Source organism: Pteronotus mesoamericanus, unplaced genomic scaffold (assembly GCF_021234165.1).
Source record: "Pteronotus mesoamericanus isolate MK-2021 breed Mesoamerican mustached bat unplaced genomic scaffold, CSHL_Meso_final scaffold_21, whole genome shotgun sequence".
NCBI classification, from domain to species: domain Eukaryota; kingdom Metazoa; phylum Chordata; class Mammalia; order Chiroptera; family Mormoopidae; genus Pteronotus; species Pteronotus mesoamericanus.
The window spans coordinates 25,432,501-25,458,657 of record NW_026555310.1 but is presented as its reverse complement, the minus strand read 5'-3'; the positions used below and the strand labels follow the sequence as shown (position 1 = coordinate 25,458,657).

Below are 26,157 nucleotides of genomic sequence, written 5' to 3'. Positions count from 1 at the left end.
CTTTATTACAATCATTTCAGCATTGAGAAATATTTCATTCTACCCAACTCCCTCCTCCTGCCCTCTAGTCAGTATTTATTGAGCTCCTACTAACTCTCAGGTTTTCTGCTAGAGGCTGGATACAAAAAAAGAAAAGAAAAACAAACAAACAAAAAAAACTTCCCTACTCTCAAAAGGTTTGCAGTCTAGTACTGGCGAGATATATAAACAGGCATAATGACAACAAAAGTACATTCTCTCCTCATAACAAGCCAGCCTGCACACATCTGGAAGAGGATTTTTCCTTAAAGCTCTCATTTCCTCATTTCATTAATTTGTTCAAATGACTTACAATGGCTCCATCTTATCCACATAAAAATATCCAGTCTGCCCAGGATGGCTCTCTGGACCAATTCTACATGACCATAGTTCTCTCTTCTAATTATTGTTGCCAGACTTAGGATTCCCAAATACTTATACTTAAACAAAATTATCTGTTACTTATCTGAAATTTAAATTAAACTGGGGATCCTATATTTCATCTGGCAACCCTATGCTTAAATTGACCAGCCCATTTACCTCATCGTTAAAACTAAAATGGACACTAGAGCTTGCATGTGAACTGTCATCTCCCATCTTTCATGCCAATCCCATCCCTTCCTAGAAGTCTCCCCAGGCAACAGAGACTGTGCTTTCCTTTAAACTCTAATAGTTTAATTAAACTTAGAAATTATTAAGTAATAACCTAAAGTAACAGTACTGTAATTTTCTCTAATTGAATTAAATATTTGGGGGATTCTAAGAGAATTTTTTTCCTTCTAAAGGACATATAAACTACTTAAGTTTGAGAAATACTATTTTTATTTACTTCATTTGAACAATATAAATTCAAAAGAACCTCCCACCTCTTCAGTGATAAATGGGTGGGGGGAGGGGGAGGAGTCAGGCAGAAAGGGAGTGGGAGGCGGGAAGGAAGCTGTGGGTCAGCTTTGGTGAAGACCCATCTTAGCCTTAGCCTTTGGCCCAGGCGCCAACCTGACCAAAATTCCAAAGCTCTATAATAACCCCATTAAGTCACTAAAATAATATATTCAAGAAGAAATCATCCATAGCTCTAGACTATGGATGTCTCATTTGAAATAAAAAACAAAGAGGAAGTCCTTTATTCCAACAAAATATATTGCATTGTTAAGGTCTAGTATATCACATTTATACACACTCTTGACAGAATATATCACTGCAAAGAGGTGACCTTTTCCAACCCAAACACTCTCTAGAGCCTAGTTTTTAAAAAAAGGCATTGATTACAAAGGTCATAAACTTCCATAGGGATTTTTTTAAAGAACAAAATGTCCTTTCTAGGATTAAATTTATATATATTTATATATATAAATATATATATTTTATATATTTATATATAATATAAATATAAAATATAAATATAAATATAAAATATATATTATATATATTTTAATATATATATATATAAAAGAACGAAATGTCCTTTCTGGGATTAAATTTATATATATATATATATATATAAAATCCCCTTACATGCACATTATTAATGTATTTAGAGGAAGCATTTTGAAATGTTTTGGCTGTTTTCCCATGGGCTTAAGAAACACCAAAGAACAAACAACTATCTAAATTGTCTAAATTTCTCTCTTCATTAAAACATATTACCAGAAGAATAATGGGTGTGTGTCACAGAACAGAATTAAAATCTGGGGTCTCATGCCACTGATGAGAATCAAGTTTCCTGGTAGGTAATTCATGCCCTCCTGGGCACACATTTAACTGACTGACATTTTAGCAGTGGTACACCAGTAGTTTAGAAAGGCAACACAGATGGATAAGCATTCTCTTGATGCTTCTTGGCAGCACTATGGCAACTACAACCATGGTCACTACATTCAAAAGCACAGGCAGTGAGAATGGGTTTTGGAGGCACACTCTCTGGAACTGAATTCTTCCTCAGCCACTTGCATCTTGGGTACTTTGGCTAACCATCCTGTGCTTCAGTATATTCATCTCTAAAATGGGTACAATAATAGTTCCCAAAGGGTAAATGAGTTTACATCTGTGAAGTACTTAGCACAGTTTCAAGCTCATGGAAAAAAAGCTAAAAAATAGTACTAAAAATACCAGCTACACAAAGAGACAAATGTTTTATCTGAATTCTTCACTGTTATAGTTCCAGTCACTGGAACAGTATCTGGAATATAGTAGATTCTCAAGAAGTATTTGCCATCATCTGAATGACTTTATTTCACAGAAGTAAAACCATCCCTCGTAATTAAAACAGCTCTGTCCTCAGTCCAGTTAACTTGTTCTATATTTATCCAATACATGTAAATAAAAAAATAGAGGACAATCTTTTTAGCAGCTTTCCTTTAAAAGAATATCTTTAAAGGAATACTGGACTCTAATGCTTATGTCTTTTAAAAGTTTTATTACTACTCTTAATGAATTTGTTTTCTTCTCCATTCCTGAGTCTTTTTTTTTTTTTTTTTGGCTTAAAGTAAAATTACTATTCTATTTACCTTGTCTTTTATCTAACTAGTCTGGCAAAGAGTCTTATTAATTCTTGAGCTTTCCCAATTATCTGCAAAGAAAATAATCTTCTTTTGAATATTTACACCAATTATTTTCATATCCTGTTACATTAGCTAAAAGAACCTTTAAAATAAATAACATTGAATAAAAGTAATAATAATGAATATCCTTGGGTTTTTCTGGCTTTTAATGGAAATGACTCTATAATACTTAACTTTTATATATTTGCTGTTAAGTTTCAATAAATTTCTTAATCATATTTAACTGGCTTCCTCTTACTTCTCTTTATTTGGAAGTTTTGTGATGTCTGCTGAGTATTATTAATTGCTGTTTTTGCACATTATTGCCAGAGGCATGGTGTTTTCTCCTTTAGTTGGATAATGTAATGAATTGGGTTGAAACATATCCTGGTGTTCATTCCTTGCAGTCCAGAAATAATTTTACCTGTTCCTTGGGTATAATCCATTTTATACATTTTAAAAGGTTGTTAAAACTTTTCAGGTTTTTATATCTGTATTCAAAAATAAAACTAGTTTCTATATATTTTATGTTATTCTTCTCTGGTTAAAGTACTATATTAGAGTTATGATAATTTTATGTAAGTTGAGTTATAGCTATTTTGGGCTTGAGTTTCCTGTGTACCATTCAATTACAGATGCCAAGGAAGTTGCTAGATATACACAGCTTAATCTTGGAGGAGAGTAAAGCACTGCAGGGAGAGATTTAGAAGCCATCACAATATGAGCAGCAATTAAAACCATGAAGACAGATAATATCTCCTAGGAAAAAAAGTATACCTCTATAAGATCAGCGTTCCTAGGGTATTATCCTTCACTCTTTTAAGTGTTTTATGGGAATGAGACACCCAGAAATGAATCGGAACTGTATAGTAGAATCACTGCATCTAAGATAGTAGGAAGCTTTTAGAAAAGAGTAATCGAGACTTAGAAGAGAAACTCCACGATCCCTGAGAAAATGCCCATTGGTTTTAGTCATTAGATATTAGGGAGAGAAATTTCAGTAGACTAGTTAGAGAGGGAAGCCAGATCACAAGTGGACGAGAAGTAAATGAGGCTGAGGAAGTATGGACGTGGGTATGAGGGTAAATTATTCTTTAAAACATTTGAGCAACAAAGGAGTTGGATAATTCCAACATATATTTGAGGGATAAAGATTTTTTTTCAGGATGGGAAAGTCTTGCATATATTCTTTCATATGTTGAAGGTAAAGAGCTTATAGAAAAGGAGATATTAAAATACCAATAAAATGAAATAAAATAAAATACCAAAGATAAAGGAGATACCTGAAGAAAAGAAGACAGACAGGATATTGAGGTAACAGAGTTAAGGACATAGAATTAGCCTTAAAAGGAACAAAGATGAGATGAAAGAAGTTAGAGATAAATGGAAACGTTGATGCAATGTAAATAGCGTTGAGAGGCTGATTTAATCAAAGCTGATGGCTTCGATTTTGATGGAGACAGCAAGGGCATCTGCTGAGAAGGGAAGACAGAACAACTATCCAAAGAAAGGGCCTCAAGGGGAACTATAATAATGTTCAGGAGAGCTGTTGAAGGTCATGGGCAAGGATGGTAGCCAAGTACAAATAACGGGCTCAGCCCTTAAGGCCAAGTGAGGAAAAACCAATTATCTGTGGGAGCATCAATCTATATTTTATTTGCTTGTTTCCAGCAATACTCAAACCTGTTGGAGTAAAAAAGGGGGAGTGGTACCCCACCGCCAATTTGCCAGACTAGAGCCTTGGCGAGCACTGAGACAGAGGACAGACATGGGATAAAAGGATGTAAGTGGGATGGACTCACATGATCAACAGGTGGCTTCATGCTGGCCAGGGAAGAACAGCAGCCTGATAGATTTGACCAAATCAGGAGAAAAAGGCATAATGGAAGTCTGAATACCCGAAATTAATGAACAGTTGTATTACAAGCTAGACAGGTTGATATGATGGAGTTTATGATCCCTGAGATGGAATATTTTTCTTTAAGGACAAGGAGCTGTATGTGATCCTGGGAATAGAGAGCTGATGTTTAGGAGAGTTAAAGAGGCTCGACAAGAGAGCACTAGTTTCAGATGGGTCAGCTATGAGCCTTTTAAAAATCTAGCGTTGTGGCAAAGAGAAATGACAGGAGTGAGCAAGGGTGTAAAGTGGTATAACTAGATTGTATGAGTTTTACTGGAGGATGCATTTTTAGTGGTGCATAGAGATAGTTGTGTGTATCAAAGAGAAGGCCAGCTTCTCCTCATGGCTCCCTAGGGTGTGGGATTTACAAGAGGAAGCATACTGTGCCACTGTTGACAGCTGAAAGGAAACCTGCTTCCTTCATGAAGAGACTGTTTTTAGTTAAAGCAATGGATGACACAACGTTTTGATGGAAAAAACATTCTGTCAAAAGATTGTGGACGTAGGGAATATTATTGGCAATGACATGAGGGGTTCCAAGGGACCCACTGGAAAAGTGCTGAGTCAAGGTAACAGTAGAAATACCCAGAGAATGAGGAAAGCAATGGAAATGAGAAAGGATTAGAATTAACACTGGTGGGTTAAGGGCTGGTGGTAGTGGATTTGCCTTTCATTCAGTAATGGATAATTAGTTATTGGGTTGAAAGGCCTGTTTAGGAGTGGATGGCCTTTGATGTCTTAATTTTAGTACAGTGAGGGTCTCCCAAAACATCTTGCTTAAACCCAAGGAAATTGTAATGGCCATGAGGTTCAAGACAAAGCAAGAGAGCTCTTTGCTAGAGAGTTGACTCCAGCATCACAGAACAGTGAGTTCTCCATTGCAGTTCTCTCTATTGTAGATTGCCCATTTCAATTATTTAAACTATTTCATTCCAGCAATTTCAAAATCTCCCCGGAGGTTCTGAAGCAGGGATATATGTGGGCTGAGAGTCAGATTCTCCTCTTCAAGAATTCAGGACGCTCCTGGCTGGGGTGGCTCAGTGGATTGAATGCTGGCCTGAGAATCAAAGGATCGCTGGTTTGATTCCCAGTCCAGGCACATGCCTAGGTTGCACGCCAGGTCCCCAGCAGGGTGCATGCAAAAGGCAACCACGTATTGATGTTTCTCTCCCTCTCTTTTTCCTTCCCTTCCTCTCTCTCTAAAAATAAATAAATAAAATCTTTAAAAAAGAAAGAATTCAAGATGCTAAGACACATTTTCATACACTTCAGCCAATGGTACAGATAGGAGACCCTCATCAGATATTTGAAACTAGAATTCTAGAGTTCTGATTAAGAGTTTACATATAAGTGGTTTACATGCCGTGTTAGAATTAGTTGTCAATATCTTAGGTTCAAGAGATTTCACTTAAAGATCCAGAAAAAGAAAATCTAATTCATCCAGAGAAATCAGCAACACTAGACTCATGTTTCCCCAGTCTGCTGAAATGAAATCACTGCTACTCCTTTTCAATGGCACATGCAAACCCCAGTTCACTACATTATTTTACCTGCCTGGACCCCAGAACCTGAAGACATTTGAGTCTGCAACTGCCTTCTTAGCCTTACATGAGGTAATTATTCAACCTATTTTATTTACATCCAAATATCACTGTAAAAATAAGTTATTGATTACTAGTTCATAAAATAAAGATTTGCATACATGTTTTTATTAAAATAATATATTAACTTTATGACAAATAATCGCATGACAAAAGGATGAAAATTAAGGAACACAAAAGGTTATATTTGCTACCATCTTCATCCTACATACAGTAAGCTCAAAAACTGTTCTAAATATTGTAATCCACTTATACTGTATATATAACATCTAGACTACAGAATACATTTCATCACATCCTCCCTTTCCCAAATTCCTTTCAATCATCTAGCTAAGTGTATCTCTTACGCTCCTGCCTCTACTTTGTCTTGTTGTTGTTCACTCATTTGTTTAACTATATAAACAGACTCATTTAAAAGATTTCAAAAATCATCCTCAGATGAAATAAATAGCTTCTGATATCATGATAAAGAAAAATATGGGTAAGAAAATACAAAAATCCGGAGGCTTTATTAGTATATCATGCTGTTGTTAGAAAATAGAGTAAATTTGGATTGCTCAAATCTCTAGAAAACAAAGAAGAAAAATGTAAACAAATATATGATTCAAAGCCCTGAGGAAAACACTATTTAATCACTTAGAGTCCCAGAAACTCTTCTTATTCTACGACCCGGGAGAAAGTTCAACAGAAAGTAAGTCTGTAGGACATTGTATGCAACATAGTAAACAAAGTCCACAGCAGTATCCCCAAGACACTTAATTTTTGCAGTTGTTTATAAAATATTCTTTAATACAAGCTAATGGTAAAACTCTGATATATAATTCTTTGAAAAAATTTGAGGAGCCAAAACAATAGAGGTCAAGGTCAAGTGCATAGCTCTCTGTTGTGATCCAAAGAGTAAATTTAAAACTATCAGAAGAAATAACACCTAGATTTCTGCAATGCACCATAAATATTATTTCCTTCAGATAACTTAAAAAAATAAGCATTGAAAAGCAGCATTTTCAGTTATACTCTCTGGTAAGAATACAGACTGAAGAGATACCATGGCATGATAAAGTCCACATACAGAATTTAGAAATGTAAACTAAAACCTGTCCATGGATAGAGAACTACCACATGCCTGTGGCAAAGAGAGCTGAGGACCACAGTCTTCCTCAGCCAACATTTCTGGGTCTGCTGCAACACATGGCTGAGTCACGGGGGCCTGGACAACGTGCCTGGACAAATCTCACAATGTGCATCAATATGCGTTATCTTCCATGTTCACAGAAAAAAATCTGTTGTATAATATTGTCAGATTCAGGTCAACTGAATTCTGGAGAACATCTGCAAAGACATTGCATTTCATCTTTGCACATCCTTTCTTAGCAGGATCAATTGCTTGCCAACACCTATCCTAGAGCATGGCAATAAGACTACACCATCAGGGTAGAAAATATAAGATACAATGTTTTGATTCTCTATAGCTGGAGAGGTTGTTTTTTTCTATTTCTCTGATACCGGAGTTAAACTCCTTGAAGCTCAGATTATTTATTGTATTACTTTTGTAACCTTTCTCCCAAAGGAGCATGTAATCCATACACAGTTGGCATCAAATATTACTGGATGGCAGATTTGTTTTTAAAATGGTAAAATTAGATAATACATCTCATCTAAATTCATGGAATTTTCTCTCCTAATAATAGAGCCATGTGATAGCTTAAAAACACATGCTTTATCATCATTCAGTAGCAGTTTATTCATTAGAACATTCTGTACTCTTCTGAAATCCAATATATCTCATTGCATCTCCTATTTGGTTATTTTTCTTCTCAAAAGGCCTTGTTACAAAACCAGTGCATTTAACTACCAAACTATGCCCATAAGGGTACTTGGACAATAGCTCACATTTTAAATTGTAGTAATTGTGGGTGCTGCTGAACTGTCAATCTCAAATATATTTATAAGCTACACACACAAAAATGAAATGAACAAAGTGATTCAGATTAACCAGCTCTGACTACACATTTTAAGAAAATCATTGGGTGTGCCTAGGATCCAATGCTAACAATTTGTTACGCACTGCAGTATTACAGCTTTCTAAATGGCAAGGAACTGTTTAAAAATTCCAAAGCATTCTTAAAATGTTTCACTTAAACATTTCTGCAATAAAATCTTATTGAACTGCTGCTTTCATTAATTTTCTACAGACTGGAGAGCAAGGAATTCAAGTTCGATTTTTTTTCTTCTAACTTTGCCTACTACTAGCAAATAAACTGTGCCTCTTTTTAAAATAAACCCCTGGCCTTGAGTTTTGGCCCCTTAATAGTAGCCTACATGGTTGACTGCCCTTGGTGTTAAATTTTCTTAAATTGTATTTCTGTCAGTGTATCATTTTTTTAAGCAATGGACCCTATAATAGCAAGCACTGGTCTGTCAGGAGTGCATTTTAACAGCACGACACAAGTATTTTTCACTACAGGAGACAAACAATGATATGTATTACATGCAGTAAACACTGCCTTTGGTACATAGGGTTCTTTCTCTCTTAGCATTTATCTGTCTAAAATCTCACCGTGTCCTGAATAGGAGGTTATGGAGGAGGGAGAAACTCTACCTCATATTAATGTGGCCAGTGGCTATAGTATAACATTAGAAAGAGTCAACATGCATTGCCACATTTTCCAGAAAGAAAACCTTGATTTAATATTAAATAAACAGAGCATGTCATAGTAACTCATGTTAGAGAGTCCTTTCCTTACAAAAAACTATCACATCTCTGTTAACTCTTTTCTCAAGTATTGGTCTTCCCCCTTTTTATTCACAAGTATCACTACTAAGTAACATTCAATTAAGCTTACAAAAAAAACTACTAAGAAATAATAGCACTATCCATATTGGGGCTGCACAGATCCCTGGGATGCTTAAACAATTGCTAGCATTCTTATTTCTATTTATTCTCTATCTTATCCTGTTTCTATCTTATCCTTTAAGTACTGTTTTTCAAATTAAAAAAATTGCACAATGAAGTATTTCTGATTGATAAATATACATTTAAATTAAAGGTGTGTACTTAAATTTCTTTAGGAATAAATGTATGTAATCAAAATGTTTAGAGAACATTGTGAAAAAAGAATTATCAGTTAAAAGACACTGGCATTCAGTTGTCCTTCTCACCTGAGGGAAATGATACAAATATCAAGACCATAAAGGAAACCTCGAGCAAGCTGAAATTTTACATATAATTCTGCCCTATGGGATATTAAACACAATGTTTTACAAGGCCATAGAACTTTCACATGCTAAACTGTGGAGAGTGTGAGCATGTATTTCAGAAAACTACGACCTCAGTTACAAAGAAAACAGCATGTTCAATAATTCCTCAAAAGACTTAAATTAATCTTAATTTATGTAAAATACTCTATAACCTTAATTTAACAGCTATTCCAGATTCCAATAGTCTCCACTGTTAAATATTTTTTCCTGTATGACTTCAGGTGCACATGGTATTTAGGCATTTCTTCATCTGTCTTCTTTATAAATGAGAAGGTGGTAAAGATCTTATTACATATAATGGTAGCTTTTCATATTCTTGATGGTTTATCATTCTTAAAGCTCTTAATCTGTTTCTTTCATTTTATCATCATGTTTAATTTTATCCTCATGTTTAATAGCATTAATAATTCAGTGCTCTTCTTCATTCATAACAGAAGATCACATGGGAACATTAGCCAGTGTGTTCAATTTTTTCCCTAGGGTATTTCAATGATACCCCCTGATGATTCTATGAATGGGTCTATTACTCCTATTTACAGATAAGTAAACTGAGGCTTAGAGAGGCTGTGTAACTTACCTAGAAATAAATAGAGATGTAGCAGAGTTGGGCAGGCTTCAACTCTGGACTCTTTACCTTTTTGCTACTCAACATGCCTCTAAAACCTAGGGGTTAGATCTAAACTCACCTCCTTTGGGAGATGTTTAGGGAATTAGTAAGAAGTCACATGACTTTTTTCTTTATATAAAGTGACATTCAGGGAAAGTAAAACCAGCAGGTGAATGTATCATAATAGTAATATATAACTAATTTGCCATTAATCATAGTTGATGGAAGTATATTCCATAAGGTAGAATAATGAGAAACATGCAGGAAATAGTTTGAAATATACTGTACATGTTAAATGTAGGATAAGTTTGTGACTTTAGGATCACTGTAAAAAGCTGAGTGGTGGTGAAAACAAGTCTCTGTTTACTACTCAGTAGATACATTCTCAAAAGAAAATAAAGATATTTCTAAAAATTTGAATTTCCTCAAAATGTACAACTCTTTTTCAGCTAACTATAGAAATCCACAATTAATCAAGAAGACAAAACATTTAACTCAACACATTTCGTCAAATAAGTATGTGATCTATGTTCCAAAGATAATGGTTAGTTTAATAACTATCATTGACAAGGTTATTTGAAAATCAAGCAAACTATTAGCTCGAGATCAAGCAACATTTCCTTAAAAGAAAGATAAATTGATCTACTTTGAGAATCACAAAATGGTTAGGAATATAGGTCTTCAATTCAACCAGGACAAAATGGCAGTTACAAGAGATGCCCCATCTGCCAGAAAGCATAGGAGGGCTGCTAGAAATTAACACAGCAAAAAGCACACAGATGTGCAGGGTGACAGCAGGTGAGAAGACTTATAGCCCTGGCCGGTGGGGTTCAGTGGACAGAATGCCAGCTTGCAAGCCAAAAGGTCGCTGGTTTGACTTCCAGTCGGGCACGTGCCTGGGGTACAGGTCAGGTTCCCAGCCGAGGGCATGGGAGAGGCAAACAATCAATGTGTCTCTTGCACATCCATACTTCTCTCCTCCTTTTTCTCCTTCCCTTCCCTTCTCCTCTCTCTAAAAATACATAAAATAAAATAAAGACTTATACAGCCATGGCCACCACCTCCTGGCTTTCTGAAAAAGTATGTTTCCCTACTTTGTGTACAGAGTCTACACGGCCACCATTCTGAATGCTCACCCATTCATATGGGGCTACTCTCCAAGGTCCAAGGCACATTAACCCAGAAACTCGGCCTATGCCCATGATACATCCCAGCCCATTTCATACATATAAATACAGGCTCAAGAACTTTGATTTGTATTTAAAGTTTAAATTTAATGTTTAAAATAAAGAGAGTTTGTACATAGAAATTCTACTTTTACAAAAAGGATGCATATTAATCTTTAAGTTTTAAAGATTAATGCATAGCTCTTCTTGATGTGAAACTAAAATTAGTGAGCTAGGGTTAGTGAGGTCAGGGGGAGAAACAGAAGCATAAACAGGACACTTACGTAACATTCGTCTCATCTCAGCAAGGCTGGGATGGAATCAGTTATTTTAAACAGCAATATGTCTTTGATGTATTTTCGGTAAGTGCTGAATTTGGAAACGTTTATGATAATTAGAGCAAATACATTATTTTAAATATTTTGTACTAAAGAATAATTTAATTGACTAAAACTCAAGTTGACTTTAAAGGTAATAGAAAAATTCACCCTTCAGACCTAGAATAACTGATGTTTTCACTTCAAGAGTAGAAAATTGTCAGCTTTAGAGAAATCCACCTCTTTGCAGTTTTTATTACCTAAGTGTTCAGAATATATCAATTACTTTGTGATCAGGGTCGAGTTTAAGAAAATCTTTGGCCAAGCTGTTACTCTCATTCATGATGTATTGGCAGCCCCAGCTCATCAGTATGGGCATTCCTTTGTATTTCACTTTGAAATATTTTATGTATAAACAGTTCATAACCATTTTAGCAGATGTATGTAGATGTGTCAACCTAAAATACAGCTATACCATCACCCATGAATTAGCAACAAACAGTCAAATGACTGGATCCTGAGGTCTACTTGGGATTCACATTTCATAACTATTACTTAACCAAACAGGGTCATCATGGGGCCAAATGAAAAGACATTAAAAAACACTACCAGTAAATAATAAACGAAAAATAATCTCATTCAATTTTGCAGATGACTGCTGCGATACCGAAGGGAATTCAGTCCATAATAGCCTAATTGAATAAACTTCATAGCAGTTATCAAATGGAAACAGTCATTCCTCAGTATTCCACAAAGCATTGGTTCCAGGACCCCTGAGGATATCGAAATCCACAGATGCTCAAGCCTCTTAAAATGATGTAGAACAATGCATACAGTAGACCCCTGGCATCCACAAATTCCCAACCAGGGACTGAAAATACTGTTTTTAATCCTTAATTTGTTGACTCCATAGATGCAAAACCTGTGGATATGAAGGGCCGACTATATTACCACTTCCTTAGAGGGCATTTAGAAAAGGGGCACTCTAGGTTGTAACAGCAACAGGGGATACCACAGGACCACATAGTGGCTGTTGTCACTCTCTCTAAACACACTAGCATCCTTGATGTTCCACAAACACATCAGACAAGCTCCTATTCTAGGCCTTCATACTAGCTGTTCCCTGTGCCCAATATGTCCTTTCCTACACAACCTCATAGCTAGCTCCTCCACTTCCTTCAGGTCTTTACTCGTCACCATCTCAACAAGGCTGTCCCTGTGCACTCTACCTAATTTTTTAATTCCTTCTCTTTCCATTCCTCCCTTTCCTTCCCCTCCCAATGCCCCCCGCACCAACACACACACAAACATACACAGGCATCAACACAGATTTTGCAAACCGCTTATACTGCTCTATTTTTCCTGTAGTGTTTATCATCTCCTAATGTACTCAGCACTTATTTTGTTGATAATTTGCTTCCCTTAACTAGAATATAAGCTCTAAAAGGGTCGGAGGTATTTCTGTGTTTTATTCAGTGCTGTATCTAGGGCTTTGTACAGTACTTAGAGTATACAGCATAATATTTGTTGAATGGGAAAATAGGGCCCAAGGATACGAAGCATTTTGCAAGGGATGTTAATTGTACCTCTGTTGATACTTTAGCAGTCTCTGTGATAAGAGATGAAACAATGCAAACAGCATGAAAGTCACAGAACTAAATCTGTCTTACTCTGCATCCAAAATATAACTATGAAGCTTAAAGCTCAGCCTTTATTATAGGACTGCTGGCTTACAAAATGATTTTTATGGAGCTTAAGTTTTACTTATTTTTTAGAACCTCTGTTCTTAAAAATTTCTCTACTATCTCTTGATTATACCTTTTCTCAGTCTATACATTGGCCCCATGTGACATGATTAGACTAAAACTCTTCATATATTATAGTTATTTAACAACAATGGTGACTACATCAGTTGTAGAAAATATGCAAAATAACTTGCCATTAAGTTATTCCCAAGTTTCCCAGACTGAGGCCCTTATTCTTTGCCTAGTAAAATATTAATAATTTTATATTTATATATTATATAAAATCAATTAGAAATATAATATGCTACATTTATTATTTATAAAAACAAAGTATTGGCACTTAAACATTTGTTAACTGACTAAATGGTTTCATTTTTTAAACTGTTAGAGAGAGAGCAAAACCTGATCATAAATATAAACACCAATAGTACCTACTATAATCAAGGGTGTGCTGTGGAAAGGATTTTTGTAGCTCAGAACATTTCTTACTTTTTTGTAATAAATGGCTACAGAAAATACTAGTTTATAAGTTTTAAGGCAACTCAATAGCTTATAATTTCTTTGTATCTCCCAAAGCACAAATGATCCCTCCATCAATGGCTATTTACATACAATACTTACGGGCTTTCAAATTATGTTCACAGTATAGTTGAACTTCTCGTCTGCAAAATACAAATCAACCTGCCCATTGAAACTGATACTCATCTTTAGTGTTAGAAGTTATGACTGTTTTTTTCCATTTGTCTCTTCCACTGCTGCCCCCATCCAACCAGGCAAAGGAGGAGATAGTGATCGCTCATCTGACATAGTCGAACAGGAGCTACTGGTCAGAACATATTTGTATTGAGCAGTTCATAAACACAAAATAATCATCATGCCCAATGCCATCAGGGATCTTAAAGTGTAAGTGTTGACTGCTATTTTTGGGGAATTGTGAGCAATCTATCAAGGGACATTACTTAAGAGATTTTGAAATCCCTTACAGTCAAGGAAAAGAATAAAATAACTTCAAAAATCATATGCATCTCTGTGAGAATTGTTATAAGAGAAATGATATGGTCCTAAAAGTTTTATGAAGTAAGAATAAGCTAGCAAAGTCGAACATTTGCTGTTTTCTCCTTGAGGCTGACTGTTGGGACCCGACAGCGTAAGTGAGATGGGAAGTTCCTGTTTCTGTGGTATTAAGATTGCTATTCAATGTTAGCGTTAGCACAATTTATGAAGTTCCCTGCCCGCTACTAGTCCTTGTCATATTTGATATTTATGTTTACTAAAACTGACTTTCTGTCTCTATTAATAGGGTGGGTTTAATGTAGAAAATGCATTACTATACTGGTAATAACAATTTTACTTAAATATGGCTTTGGTATACTCCTCTGCAAATAATCTTCGAATTCCTAAGAGTCTTTTATTTTCCCAGTAGCCCAGTTGGAGAGTTTTTAATATTAAATTGAATCATAACAACACATGCTGGTTAGAGTCTAGCTTAATACATTCAGCTTAATGTTAATTTCTCAACTTCAAATCAGGGATCTGACTATTCCAAGATGATTATTTATCTCAAGTGTGATTTTTTTTAAACAAGCCAAGTCCACAGTTAGAGAGTTTTGCATTACAAAAAACTAGCACTATGGAGGAAAAGAGTTCAGCAAAAGATTTAGAATCTTTACGTAACTACAAATAATACTGTAGAGAAAAAGGTCTATCGGGAAGTTTTTGATAATATATACGGGCAGAAAGCAAAAATGGTGAATGCACAGGTGACTTATGTGGGTAGTTTGTTAATATAATAAATATGCTTGATGAATATAATAAAGGAGTAGGCTTAGATTTTAATTCCTTTACAGAAAAGGTATCCATTAATATTGATAAGAGGCAAAAAAAACTTAATAAGCAAAAGAAATTGTTTTAAAGAAATGAAAATCGAACTGCCATATTTCTTGCTTCACAACATAAACTTCCACTTCAAAATACATTTCTTATAAATACCCTGAAAAGGGAAATGTATGGTTAATCCTCAAAACAAGTATGTTGTGATGGTAGAAACAGAAATAGAATACACAGTATAAAACTCCATAGAAGCTGAGAAAAAGAGAATTGGGTGATAAAAATCACAAGGGAATAAATTTAGGCATTCTATAGTGTTATAAAACTTGTCTTTCCTCTTAGAATGGTGAACACTCTGTAAGAATAAGTCAGTGCTATAATTTACAATACTAAGAAATTAGCTGGCATAAAGTATCTGAAGTTTACAAGTTTCAAAGCCTGCAAATTATAGTGATCTGGTAAAAGTCAATTATGACAAAAGTTAACATTCACTCTAAGGTTATATAGACTCTAATATTTGTATGTGCTGCTTGCGTATATATACCTATGCCACTTTAAATGATGAGCAAGGGGAAATTCCATCTATCAGTGGGAGTGATCACTTATCCAAACTGATTGAAAAAATTAACATAAAGGAAAAACGCATATTAAAAGGAACATAGCTAATGCAAATGCTGTCTCTAAAAAACATCTGGTCAGTTGAACAGAACAATGCTATTTTATTTTTATTTCCCTTGTTTTCAAGATCTTGTCCTATATTTACAATTCATGTTTTAACATTTATTGATAAAAGGGAGAAATGTTAGGTAATTTTTTTGGAAGATGAAATGAGGTTGTAGGATATGATTTTGAGTAATAAAAGACATTCTCATAGAAAATGAAAAATATTTTCAAACCAAATACCAAAATAAGATTTCAATGCCTCACAGTGTAATGAAGAAAAATATAATGGTCGTTTAGGTTGGCACAATTCTTCTTTTAGGCTAATAAGTTTTATTTGAGGCAGAAAGCTGAACTACATAATACATTTCTACAAGGCATATATTCATCAAAACCATTTACAAAATTACCACTTTCAGCATATTTTAAAATGAGATTCCTTAATAAATTATGTTTATGCAGTCAAAACACAGCATTAAAATTTATTATTAGTCACTTAATGGAAGTTAATGGTGAGTTTATAAATGAAGTGCTGGCTTACTTTGATATACTAAGAGCAACCAAAAATAGATATTCTTTTCCAGAGTTCTATGTATTTATAAAGTGCAAAATAAGCAATTTTAGCAATTCTCAAATGTAGGTCTTCCAGATGCATTTAATCCTAAGTATACTTGTAGAAACAGAATATTTTTCTGCTAAGTCAGGTATGTCTAACTTATCCATCTTATGTGTAAAAACTATCCTGACTGAAGTATTCCATGCTTTATAAAAAGATAAAAAAATGGCAAAGATATAAAATAGTATAAAGTATTTTTGTACTTCTAATATTCTAGGCTGGGGAGGGGATGGATTTTTCAGAGAAAATATCTCATCTGTCAAACAAACTGAAACAAAAAGCCACAAAACTAAAATAACTCTACTAGATAATCACTTACTGAAAATGGATGAAACACAGAATTAAGGACAGAAAGATATTATAGGTAACATTTACCAATAAAAAGTTGTCCTTGTAGATGAAATATATTAAAGAGATTACTGCAAAGAAGTTGACACTGAGGAAGTCTGGTATGAATCCATCAATTTTTTTCCGAAGCCTAGGGCACTCTCCCAAAGTATTTTACAAAATAAAAATATCTCTTCTGATTTATACTGGCCCATGAGTGGTATATAGTCTAAAATACTTAAAATAGAATTCAATAACACTTTACCATAACAAACAGAAAAACTGACTTAAAATTAAAACTTTTTATAAGGCTACAAATAAAGGAAGAAAATTTGCAAAGAATATAGTAGTTTTTTTTTTAACAGACCACAGAGGCTAATATACTCATATGTCAAAATATTTCATAATATTAAGATTAGCTTAGCAATTTAAATATGATAAAAGTTATGACTATAATAAAGCATTAAGAAAGCTTCAGTGAAGCTTGTAGAGAAAAGTTTATTTGAGAGGAGTTCCACTCCATATAAAAGCTTAAACTTTCAGAATTAAAAATCAAAGTTATTTTTCAAATAATAAGAATTCATTACTTTCCAGGGAAGATATTTTCAATTGCCTAATAGTAAAAAGATGAGAATAAAGGAAAAAAGAATGAACATTTTATTTAACATTTAAAATATGATGCACTAAGTTGTTGGATAAAATAATATTAACATCATGTTCACGATTTCTTTAAAGCCTTATTCATGTACTAATATAAATTTAACCTTATGTAAAAATTAAGAGGCACCAAGTTTGATCAGTGTGAAATAAAGTGTTAGCTAGATTAATGCTGTATGTAGCAGATGATTTTAGTTTTCTGTTTTAAAGTTATTATATTAAATCATTAATTTGTAGTAAGCAGAGCAACTTCAAATCCTTTTTGTTAATTGGCAACTCTGGTGGAGCATGAAGCATCGTTCTTTCTTGGGAGTTTCATTTGAAAGAAATCATCCTCACATATAAAAATAGCAAATTGCATTAAAATTTATATAAGACATTTTCAGCTTCTCGTATAGGAAGAGCTATAAGTAGCTTCTATGGCACATATCACAGAAACCAGCTTCGAACACACATTCTCTGGTAAGAAACCATTCATAGAGATACAAGATACGGCCTGTATCGACTTAATGCTTAAAATATACCACAAGTAAAAAGTTTAGGCTTAACAAAAAAAAACAAGCAACAATTACCCCAAAGCTTGAATGATAAATTCTGATACTATATACTTCTTCCAAGTTGGAATGTATTTTTTTATTTCCCCTGGATCTAATTTCTTACAAAATCTCAATTCTAAAACGCTGATTATACATTAACTACTTTATTCATATTTTCGAACCTGAAATAAAGATTATAGTTTGGCAGTGATTACAGCCCTGTAAGCACCATTACTAAACTTTGCTATTTTTATACAATAATTGTTAATCTACTTTAGGCAGTCTATTAATTCTAACATCTAGTTCAAGGTACAAAGATGCTTCCATCCTAATTGGTCATAAGCTCATCTTTTAATAATATAAAGTTATAAATGTGTTGGATACATTTTTAACAGATACATTTCTATGTCTTGGCATATAAATATTGATGTGCAGATTGACTTCATAGTTTAAGTCAGAGAGCGTGTTAATAGAGGAAATTTTTGAAAGTCAATCCTTCTGTTCCTTTATGTAATGAATGAAGGCAGAGAGCAATCTTACAAGCTGGCAAATTCTCTTTCATTAGATCTGTGCATTTTATATTCTACAGAAGAATAAGATACATTATATCAGCGCCGTTATGGAAAGTGAACCCTTCAGATTTGAAACTCAGCATATAAACTGTAAAATATTTTCTTTTCTTTTTCTTAAACTTCACTAATTGTGCCACAAAGGAGAAAAAAATCTGAGAGAAATAAAACATTTACTGCAATCATAGTTTTGCTAACCCATGAGAAAATATTTTAGGATTTAAACTCTTGCATTCATCATTCAAAGAACTTGTCTAAAAAGGTCATCACTATCATGGCTCCAACTAACGCAAAACAAAACGTTAGGACTTCAAGACTCACTGCTCAAAATTGTAAGTGTTTTATTGTTTTGGGCCTTTTTTTTTGAAAGGAGAAGTTATTAGAAAATTAAAAACAACAGGCAAAATGTGTCATTCTTTTATAGATATGAAAACATCTAGCACAGGATAATACATAACATAACTTATTAGTACAGGTAAACTATTTTTTCTTTATCGTTTTCCATATTCTTACTTAGATGCCTAGTGATTTAGACATAGAAATACAAACCTGTAAGTTATTTATGGCTTGTCTGGTGCCTCAAAGAAATTATGTAATATCCAAAGGCCAAAAACCAAATCAAACCATTTTTAATAGGATTTAAATGGTTATGCATTGGCTGTGCAAAACACAGAAAGGAAATGTGCAGAACTAGGAGGGAAAGAGCCACAGAATAGTACTTGTTCACTGGTCATATTGCATATTTTGTATAATTATTGAATAATCAGATAGTAACAGTTTTAGGTACACCCTCCCTTTTTCTATTAGTTATTTCATCCATTACCTAAAATTATGTCTTTCACATAGAAGGCATTCAATAAACGTTTTGAATGACTACTTATATACATTCAAAGAAACTAATTTGTAAATCAAATTGGCTTGATTGCATTTGTCCAGTTAACATATGGAATCAGAGTATTTCAGTGTGCCAGTCAGAGACATCTGTTAGTGAACATCCAAACTATTTCATTGAACTACATGCTTCCCACATAAAACTAAATACCACATCTGTGGCCTAATCTATATAATGCCTAATGCAGAGTTTTTACATACCTATTAACTTCTCATTTCACTTCTGCAATTTTCAAGTGTCAATGAATTACTAGTTGCCAAAGAAGTCACATTATATACAACAAACCTTCAGTTTAAATAAGGGGTAAGCTTGCTGTGAACAAGTTAGTTTGATATGTTAACTTTTAGGCTGTTAACATGACAACTAGTCATTTATGTGGTAATGACCGATTTGAGAGGAAATTATACTCTGAGAAATGGATATATAGGCAGTCAGGAGCAGGGTTATATTTGAAAAAGTATGAATTTTAAATATGTTAACAAGCATTAAAAGTTTGAGCCTATCAGAAATCAACTAAAAGTTATATCACGAAGAGCAACATATAGACTCTTAGAGATAAGAATTTCTGATATAAGAATGTTTTTGAAAATTCCCGTCACCGAAACACTTATGTGAGATACCAAATAGCAATTGAACATCATATTTTATTACCATAAGAGAGAATAAAACAAAACAAGTCTAAGGTTACTTTCTTGCTTGCTAGTATATTGACACCACTGTACAACAACTTCACTCAGGACACAGGTATTTCATTGATGAATTAATATTTTTGATTTAAAAAATCCAGATATTTTAAACAATTTTCTTTAAATTTTATTTAATTCTGCCTTTCTGCTTATTAGGATACCTTAACCTTCCCAGGCTATATAAATTTCGTGTTTTGGAATTGCTGTAATGTTAAGTCTGCTTGAGATCCTGCAGTTGTGAGCAAATGTAAAAGTTAAAAGGAGTCAAAAAGCTATGACTTATTGGTTAGTAAAGATAAAGCGAAACTAGGAAGCAATGTTAAGTCATTTAAAGCAAAACAAATGCTCTATGTAGAAAGGAGGCTCTAACTCACAGTGAGCGGAGGAGAAATTTTTGTTTCAAAAAGAAGCATTTAAAGACTGCAGCTCTAAAGGAATTCACGCAATAAATTAATTCTGACTAGTTGTGCCACCACAATGAGGGAGTCCTGGCTATAGAGGGTCACTGCCCATGGTTGGCACCTTGCGTGTATTTCTTGCACTTACGGACACAGAGAAGGAGTAACAAGTGGTCATGCTTAGTCAGGAGGCTGTCAGACGATGCAGTCCTAAGGAGGGGAACTCTAGAATTTGAAAAACAGTACTGGATTCACCTTTTTGTAACTACCACTAAACAAACAGTATATATTTATATATCACGATTAAATCAAACTGAAAAATAACTGAACTATATAGTAAGAAGCACTAAATTTCATAGAAAGTCCCATCCCAAATGACCAAGATTTTTAAGGAATTATCGCTGATTGATAAATTTTGTGTCGTAAGAGGAAAAAAATTTCAAAATAAATCACTTACTGTTGACTAGAAAAATGATTAATTATATCAAATATGAAAACCCAAATGATGCCATATATCATTTCTTTAATGTGATAAATCCTACTTTATTAACATAAGTAATTTGTAGCTGAATCAAGTCACAAAGTTCCCTGGAAAGCAAAACAATTTTTCTTAAATAGAAGTTCACGTGTGGAGTACTAAATGTTGGGAAGCAAGTTTTAATCAGCTTCATGGATTCATAAGCAAGAACATCTGCCTTGTCCTGAAACTGTTCTGATGTTTGCAGTGAGGAGAGTGGCTGTCATTTTCCCACAGTAATGGAGATCTTTACTTTGTTAATTTCCATAGAGCTACTGGCAAGTCTGAGGCTGTTAATGCTTGCTGATTATCTTGCTGTGATCACTTGAAATGCCATGGGGGAAAGATGCATTCACACTTGGGGGAAGTTTTCAAAATTTTATAATAAATGTGCTAATAAATAACAGTTGAGAATTTCAAAGAGATTGACAAATCTGAAACAGAAAGGTAGTTGAATATTTTGTGTTATGCTCAGCGCACCTTCAAAGTTTACGGTCTAATAAAATTTTTGTATGCTGATTTCTACCAAATACGTCCTTGACACAAACTGGCAGTTTCAACACAGGCAATGGAATAACCCATATCCCTAAATAGGAACACCTAGGTAAGCCAAATCGAAACACTTTAGACAGTGTGTGTTTTTGACCACTGCTTAAGCAATAATTTGTTTAACAGGCACCTGGTAACATTCTGAAGGCTGACAGGTCAACATCTTTCAGGAATATAGGCTGGTAGTAAGGAAATGAAACAAAAAATACACTTACAAAAGTATTTTAAAAGGAATCCAGTCATCACTGGTGTGCAAGGATAATTCCTACCTCAGATAGTCTCTGCGACAAAGGATAAGATTAGCTTTAGTGTACAGGGTGGAGCCCACCTCTCCCAAACGACAGTCACAGCAGGCACACTTCAGGCAGTCCTCATGCCAGTATTTGTCCAGTGCCTTTAGAAGATACCGGTCCTTGATCTTTCGGTTGCAGCCAGCACAACCTTTCGGCTTGGTGTCTGGCTGGACTGAGAGCATTTGTATACCTAAGAGAAGACAAAAACCAAAAAAAAAAAAAAAAAAAAAAAAGAAAGCTGGGACTACAAGAAGAATTGAAAGATGTCAAAAGACCTCAAACAAATTAAATATTTAATACTGCCTTATTCAAGGAGTGTGAGACTTTCTTTTTCAGGGCTGTACTAAAATCCAACTACATTTTGAAAACAGAAAAGCTCAACCTTTATAAAGTCCTTATTAAATCACTTCTAAAGTCATATGTACAAAGTCGTGAAAGTAATGAATTCATCTTGTACACAGTGAGATGACATTATATACATGAAGTTAAATCACATTAAATAATTTCATCTCCATTCTCTATGTAACATGGTTCTTTAAGGATAAACTGTGAGTAAATGGCTAACAATCTTAAAAGAAGGCTATTTAACAAACTAGTCCATGCAGATTATAGAAGTCAAAATTTATGTTTTCTTAATTGATTAAAAATTTCACATAATATGTGCTTGATGATGGAAGCAGAGTACACCCTCATGAGATTACACTATACTTACTTAGCAGCAAAGGTGCTTCTACTTCAGTATACAGTACAGTTACCCCCAAATCTCACCAATCCTATATGACCTGTTTGCATCCCAATACCTCCTTTTGTGCCCTTGATACTTCAAAGTATTTATTAGGTTAAAATAAAAAAAAAGTACTTATACTCACAAGCATCATTCAGTGTCCTTATTAAAGGCAGATTATCTAACCATATACTCTTTACATACTCATATAAAACTGAAGTATTGGATTATGTAATTTATTACCATAAACATGCACTTATTTATTTTATAGAAGAAAAACAACAGAAAGCAAAATTACATATACATAAATGTATTTTATATATATATATTACATAACGCTATACTAGAACTGGGGCATTTCTATATTTTGGACATATATTTTTGTCCTAAATATGGAGTCTAGCTGGTTTCTGTGGATTTTACACCTTGACTGAGATTTGAAAGTATATTCTCCTGAGTTTCTTATCTTTTCCTAAGTGTCCAACACCCAGCTTTAAAAAAAATGCTGGAGCAGCTAATCAGAGCTTTGTATTTATGAAATAACTCCTTTTAAACACTACAAAATACTATAGACATCCATCAATTTCAAATTCTTTCATTTTACAAATTATGATACAGATGCATAAGAGAGGTTAAGGGACTTGCTCAAAGCTGAACAACAATTACACACTAGCCTTGGTGGCCTTCCTACAGTCCACAGATCCCACTGCTATATCACGCTTCCTCTCCCAGGCATAAAGTTTTAAACTTGGACACAGGACACAAAACACCAATTGTGCATGCACTTGAAAGTCTCAGGAAAAATGCCAAGCTATAATCTTGAGCATTTTCTGTGTACTTCCCCACTCCAAAAGAGTTAAACCTTCTCCAGTTTTCTCTGATGCCTTGCGATGAAGACTTCGCCTCTGTTACTTTCACTATCTTTTTCTTTTTTTTAATCGCACTGATAAGAGACATCAAGGCACCATATCATCACAGATGGATAACTTTCCTAGCTACAAATAATACATGAATTACACAAAATACTGTTATTATGCTGAAGTTCCACTAGAAGATAAATTCTCTGGTTAGAGTAATGGAGTAGGCAATGGTACGGAGGAAAGCAGGGTGCCTGTTCTCTCTGCATCATACGCATAGCTGTGGTCTCCGGAGCTGCAAGCTAGCAGCTGGCTTTGAACAGAAGAGCAGGTGGTATTCCTATAGCCTGTTTTCTGTTCCTTTTCTTTGAAGGAGCCCTGGGTCTAGTGTAGATTAATCATGACCCTTGATAGCTCTGCTAAATCTCAATCTCTAGAACTTCTGACAAATGAAGTTTCTTTGATCAGAACTAGTTACTGCCTTCTAACAAGGTTCCACAAGGAATGAATCCCATTAATTACAGTACAGATCATACCCTAATGTCTCTTAACCATACACCTATGGGGAGGGAGAAATTTTGATTTCCAAGTGACACGCTGGATTTCATTACTGTAAACATCTAGAGTTATGTTGTGAGTGGCTATTCCAATTATCCAATTTATAAGGCTATTAATTTCATATCATAAAGCTAAATTTTTTAAAAATCCTTTTTAGTTGTAGCTAAGCCATATTTCCAAGTTCTGTTACTACCATCAAGTGTGGAAGGTCAGCTCTCTGTATTCAAAATGCTTTGCAACCAAGACAGGGAATACCAACGTTTGGCACAAGCAACACTACCCTGCTTGTCTTCACAAAATGTTTTTGTTGTGTTGACATTTTAATTTAGCACTCAGAGGCCAATTAATATTTGAAACTCTTGCATTCTGTTTGGCCTTGGACATAAAAGGAGTTTGATATTTTACACTCCATTCTGGTGCTTTCTTTGAGAGAATATCCTCACATTTCTCTTGAAAAGGAAATCTTTTCGATACTCTACAACTTTACTAGTCATAGAAAAAGAACTATTTTGTAGTCACTGCTTTGCCATAAACCTAAAAGGCATAAAGCAGTCAGCAGCCTCCTCTCACTATCCAGAAGAACTGGTCTGGGTAGAGTTATGCGTTTGGAGCTGAGAAACATTGCACAAGTTGCTCGTAGCACATCAGGACTCAACTAGTTTTAGATTGGCATGTAAATTGTTCTGAGGGAAATTCTTATTGCCTCTGAGACCCTGCCATTCTGAGTTATTTGACAGTTTAAGGGAAATCATAATTTTAAAAAAAGACATAAATAATAGCCTGTGCAGTGTGGTGTGCAGAAATAAGTAGAACCATTTCATTTAAACTCTGGTGAGCTTTTAATTGCCTGGATTGCATTGTGAGGCAGCCTAACGGTTGATTGCCTCCATTATGTTCCCTTGTTCTGTGCCATTCATCCGCGCAGTCTCAGCTTCAGTAGTTAACACAACAAAGTAACCACAACTCCACAACACACAGGGGTTTAAAAAAATAATCATAATAAAAGATTTGCAGCACTTAGACACAGTCTTTTATATTTTTGGACTAACTACACATAGTGAATGGAAAACATTTTGTCCCAGTCTTGTCCCCGTCGGAAGATTCACAGAGAACAATTTGGGAGAAGGAATTGTTAGAGGGAATACATAAAGGGGCTTGGCAAAGATGAGATGCCTCAGGAAGATGCTAAAATGGGAATGCAGGTTCTGCAGCTGGGAGCAGTGACACAGATTAAAAGAATTTGGCCAACATGGCCATGCGATTGCCAAGAGGTACCAAACAAAAGATTTTCTCTCCTCCTGCCCATCTTCATCCTCTCCCAGCCCCCAGCCCCAATTGGAGAACTGGATTGGGCCTAAAAGCTTGTTTCTCTCTGTTCACTGGCCCAGAGCATCCCTACAGGCTGCAGCCCCCTAAGGGACAACAATGCAAATAGATGTCCCCAGATCGCAGACGCTGGAGCTGCTTAACTCTGTTCTGCCCCTTCAACTCCCAACAGCCCCTCCCCATCTTTCCACCACCCCCTCCCCTTTTTGAGCAATGGAGCTGGGAACCAATTTGATTCCCTTTTTCTCCAATGCAGCTGCAAGGCTCAGAGATACTGACATTTTTCCACTCTTATCAGTTTAATTACAGTTACCATGGCAGCAAAGTGCTAGTGCTTGGCAAAGGCCAACAAGAGATTTGCAAGACTGAGTTCAATTTTGATGCAGCTCACATGCAAAATAAAAAAAAAAAATAAGAAACATACATACACTCTAACAAAGAATCCCTTGCGGAGTTATGCTCCAGCCTTTTGTGGTTGTGTCTTTGCAGCCACACAAGGGATGATTTGCAAAGAATGTAGCAGTATTTGTTGCACCTAGCCAGATTAATTGGTTTAAGCAGCAGTCTTTCAAAGCAGTTACAACAATAATATTTTGGATCTTTTAAAAAGACACAAAAGCAGCGGAAGAGCAGGGAGGCTTTTGAGCAGCCAAGAGTGCCGAGCGCCGGCAAAGTGCATCCATGATAGATTGTAACCTTACCAAAACTTTTCTCCTTTTTCTGCATGAGTTGACTTAGGCGTGCCTGAGTTGCAGCGGCTTCGCATTGAGCACCAAGCCCAAAGGTAGACGTAGAAGGGGGTCTCCTTATTTAGCTCAAGTGTGGACCTGGAGCGCAGCCTACACCACTGAGGACCGACTATTGTGAAGCTACTTTGGGAGCCGGTCGGAGTGGCGGCAGGGGGTGGGGGAAGGGATGAGCGCGGCCAGACGAGACGCGGCGCACACGCAGGGCCCCTCGCAGTGTGGCGGTGTGCAAAATGATGGCGAATGACAAAGCCACATGCTTCCCTA

The 26,157-nt window shown here is 35.1% G+C and overlaps 1 protein-coding gene across 2 annotated transcripts in view; it reads right to left on the bottom strand.

Annotated features, from left to right (window-relative positions):
• Positions 1-26,157, bottom strand: part of LMO3 (LIM domain only 3) — a 51,808-nt gene that overhangs the window by 24,669 nt on the left and 982 nt on the right. Inside the window, exons 1-2 of one of the 2 annotated variants that reach the window (XM_054590911.1) lie at positions 25,846-25,901; positions 21,656-21,869 (exon numbers count right to left, since the gene is read on the bottom strand). In XM_054590911.1, coding sequence (XP_054446886.1) covers positions 21,656-21,869; positions 25,846-25,870 — 239 coding nt within the window. In that variant the 5' untranslated portion in view covers positions 25,871-25,901. Of the gene's footprint in view, positions 1-21,655; positions 21,870-25,845; positions 25,902-26,157 lie in introns of those variants that run through there. The other variant, XM_054590912.1, reaches the window with a different exon arrangement.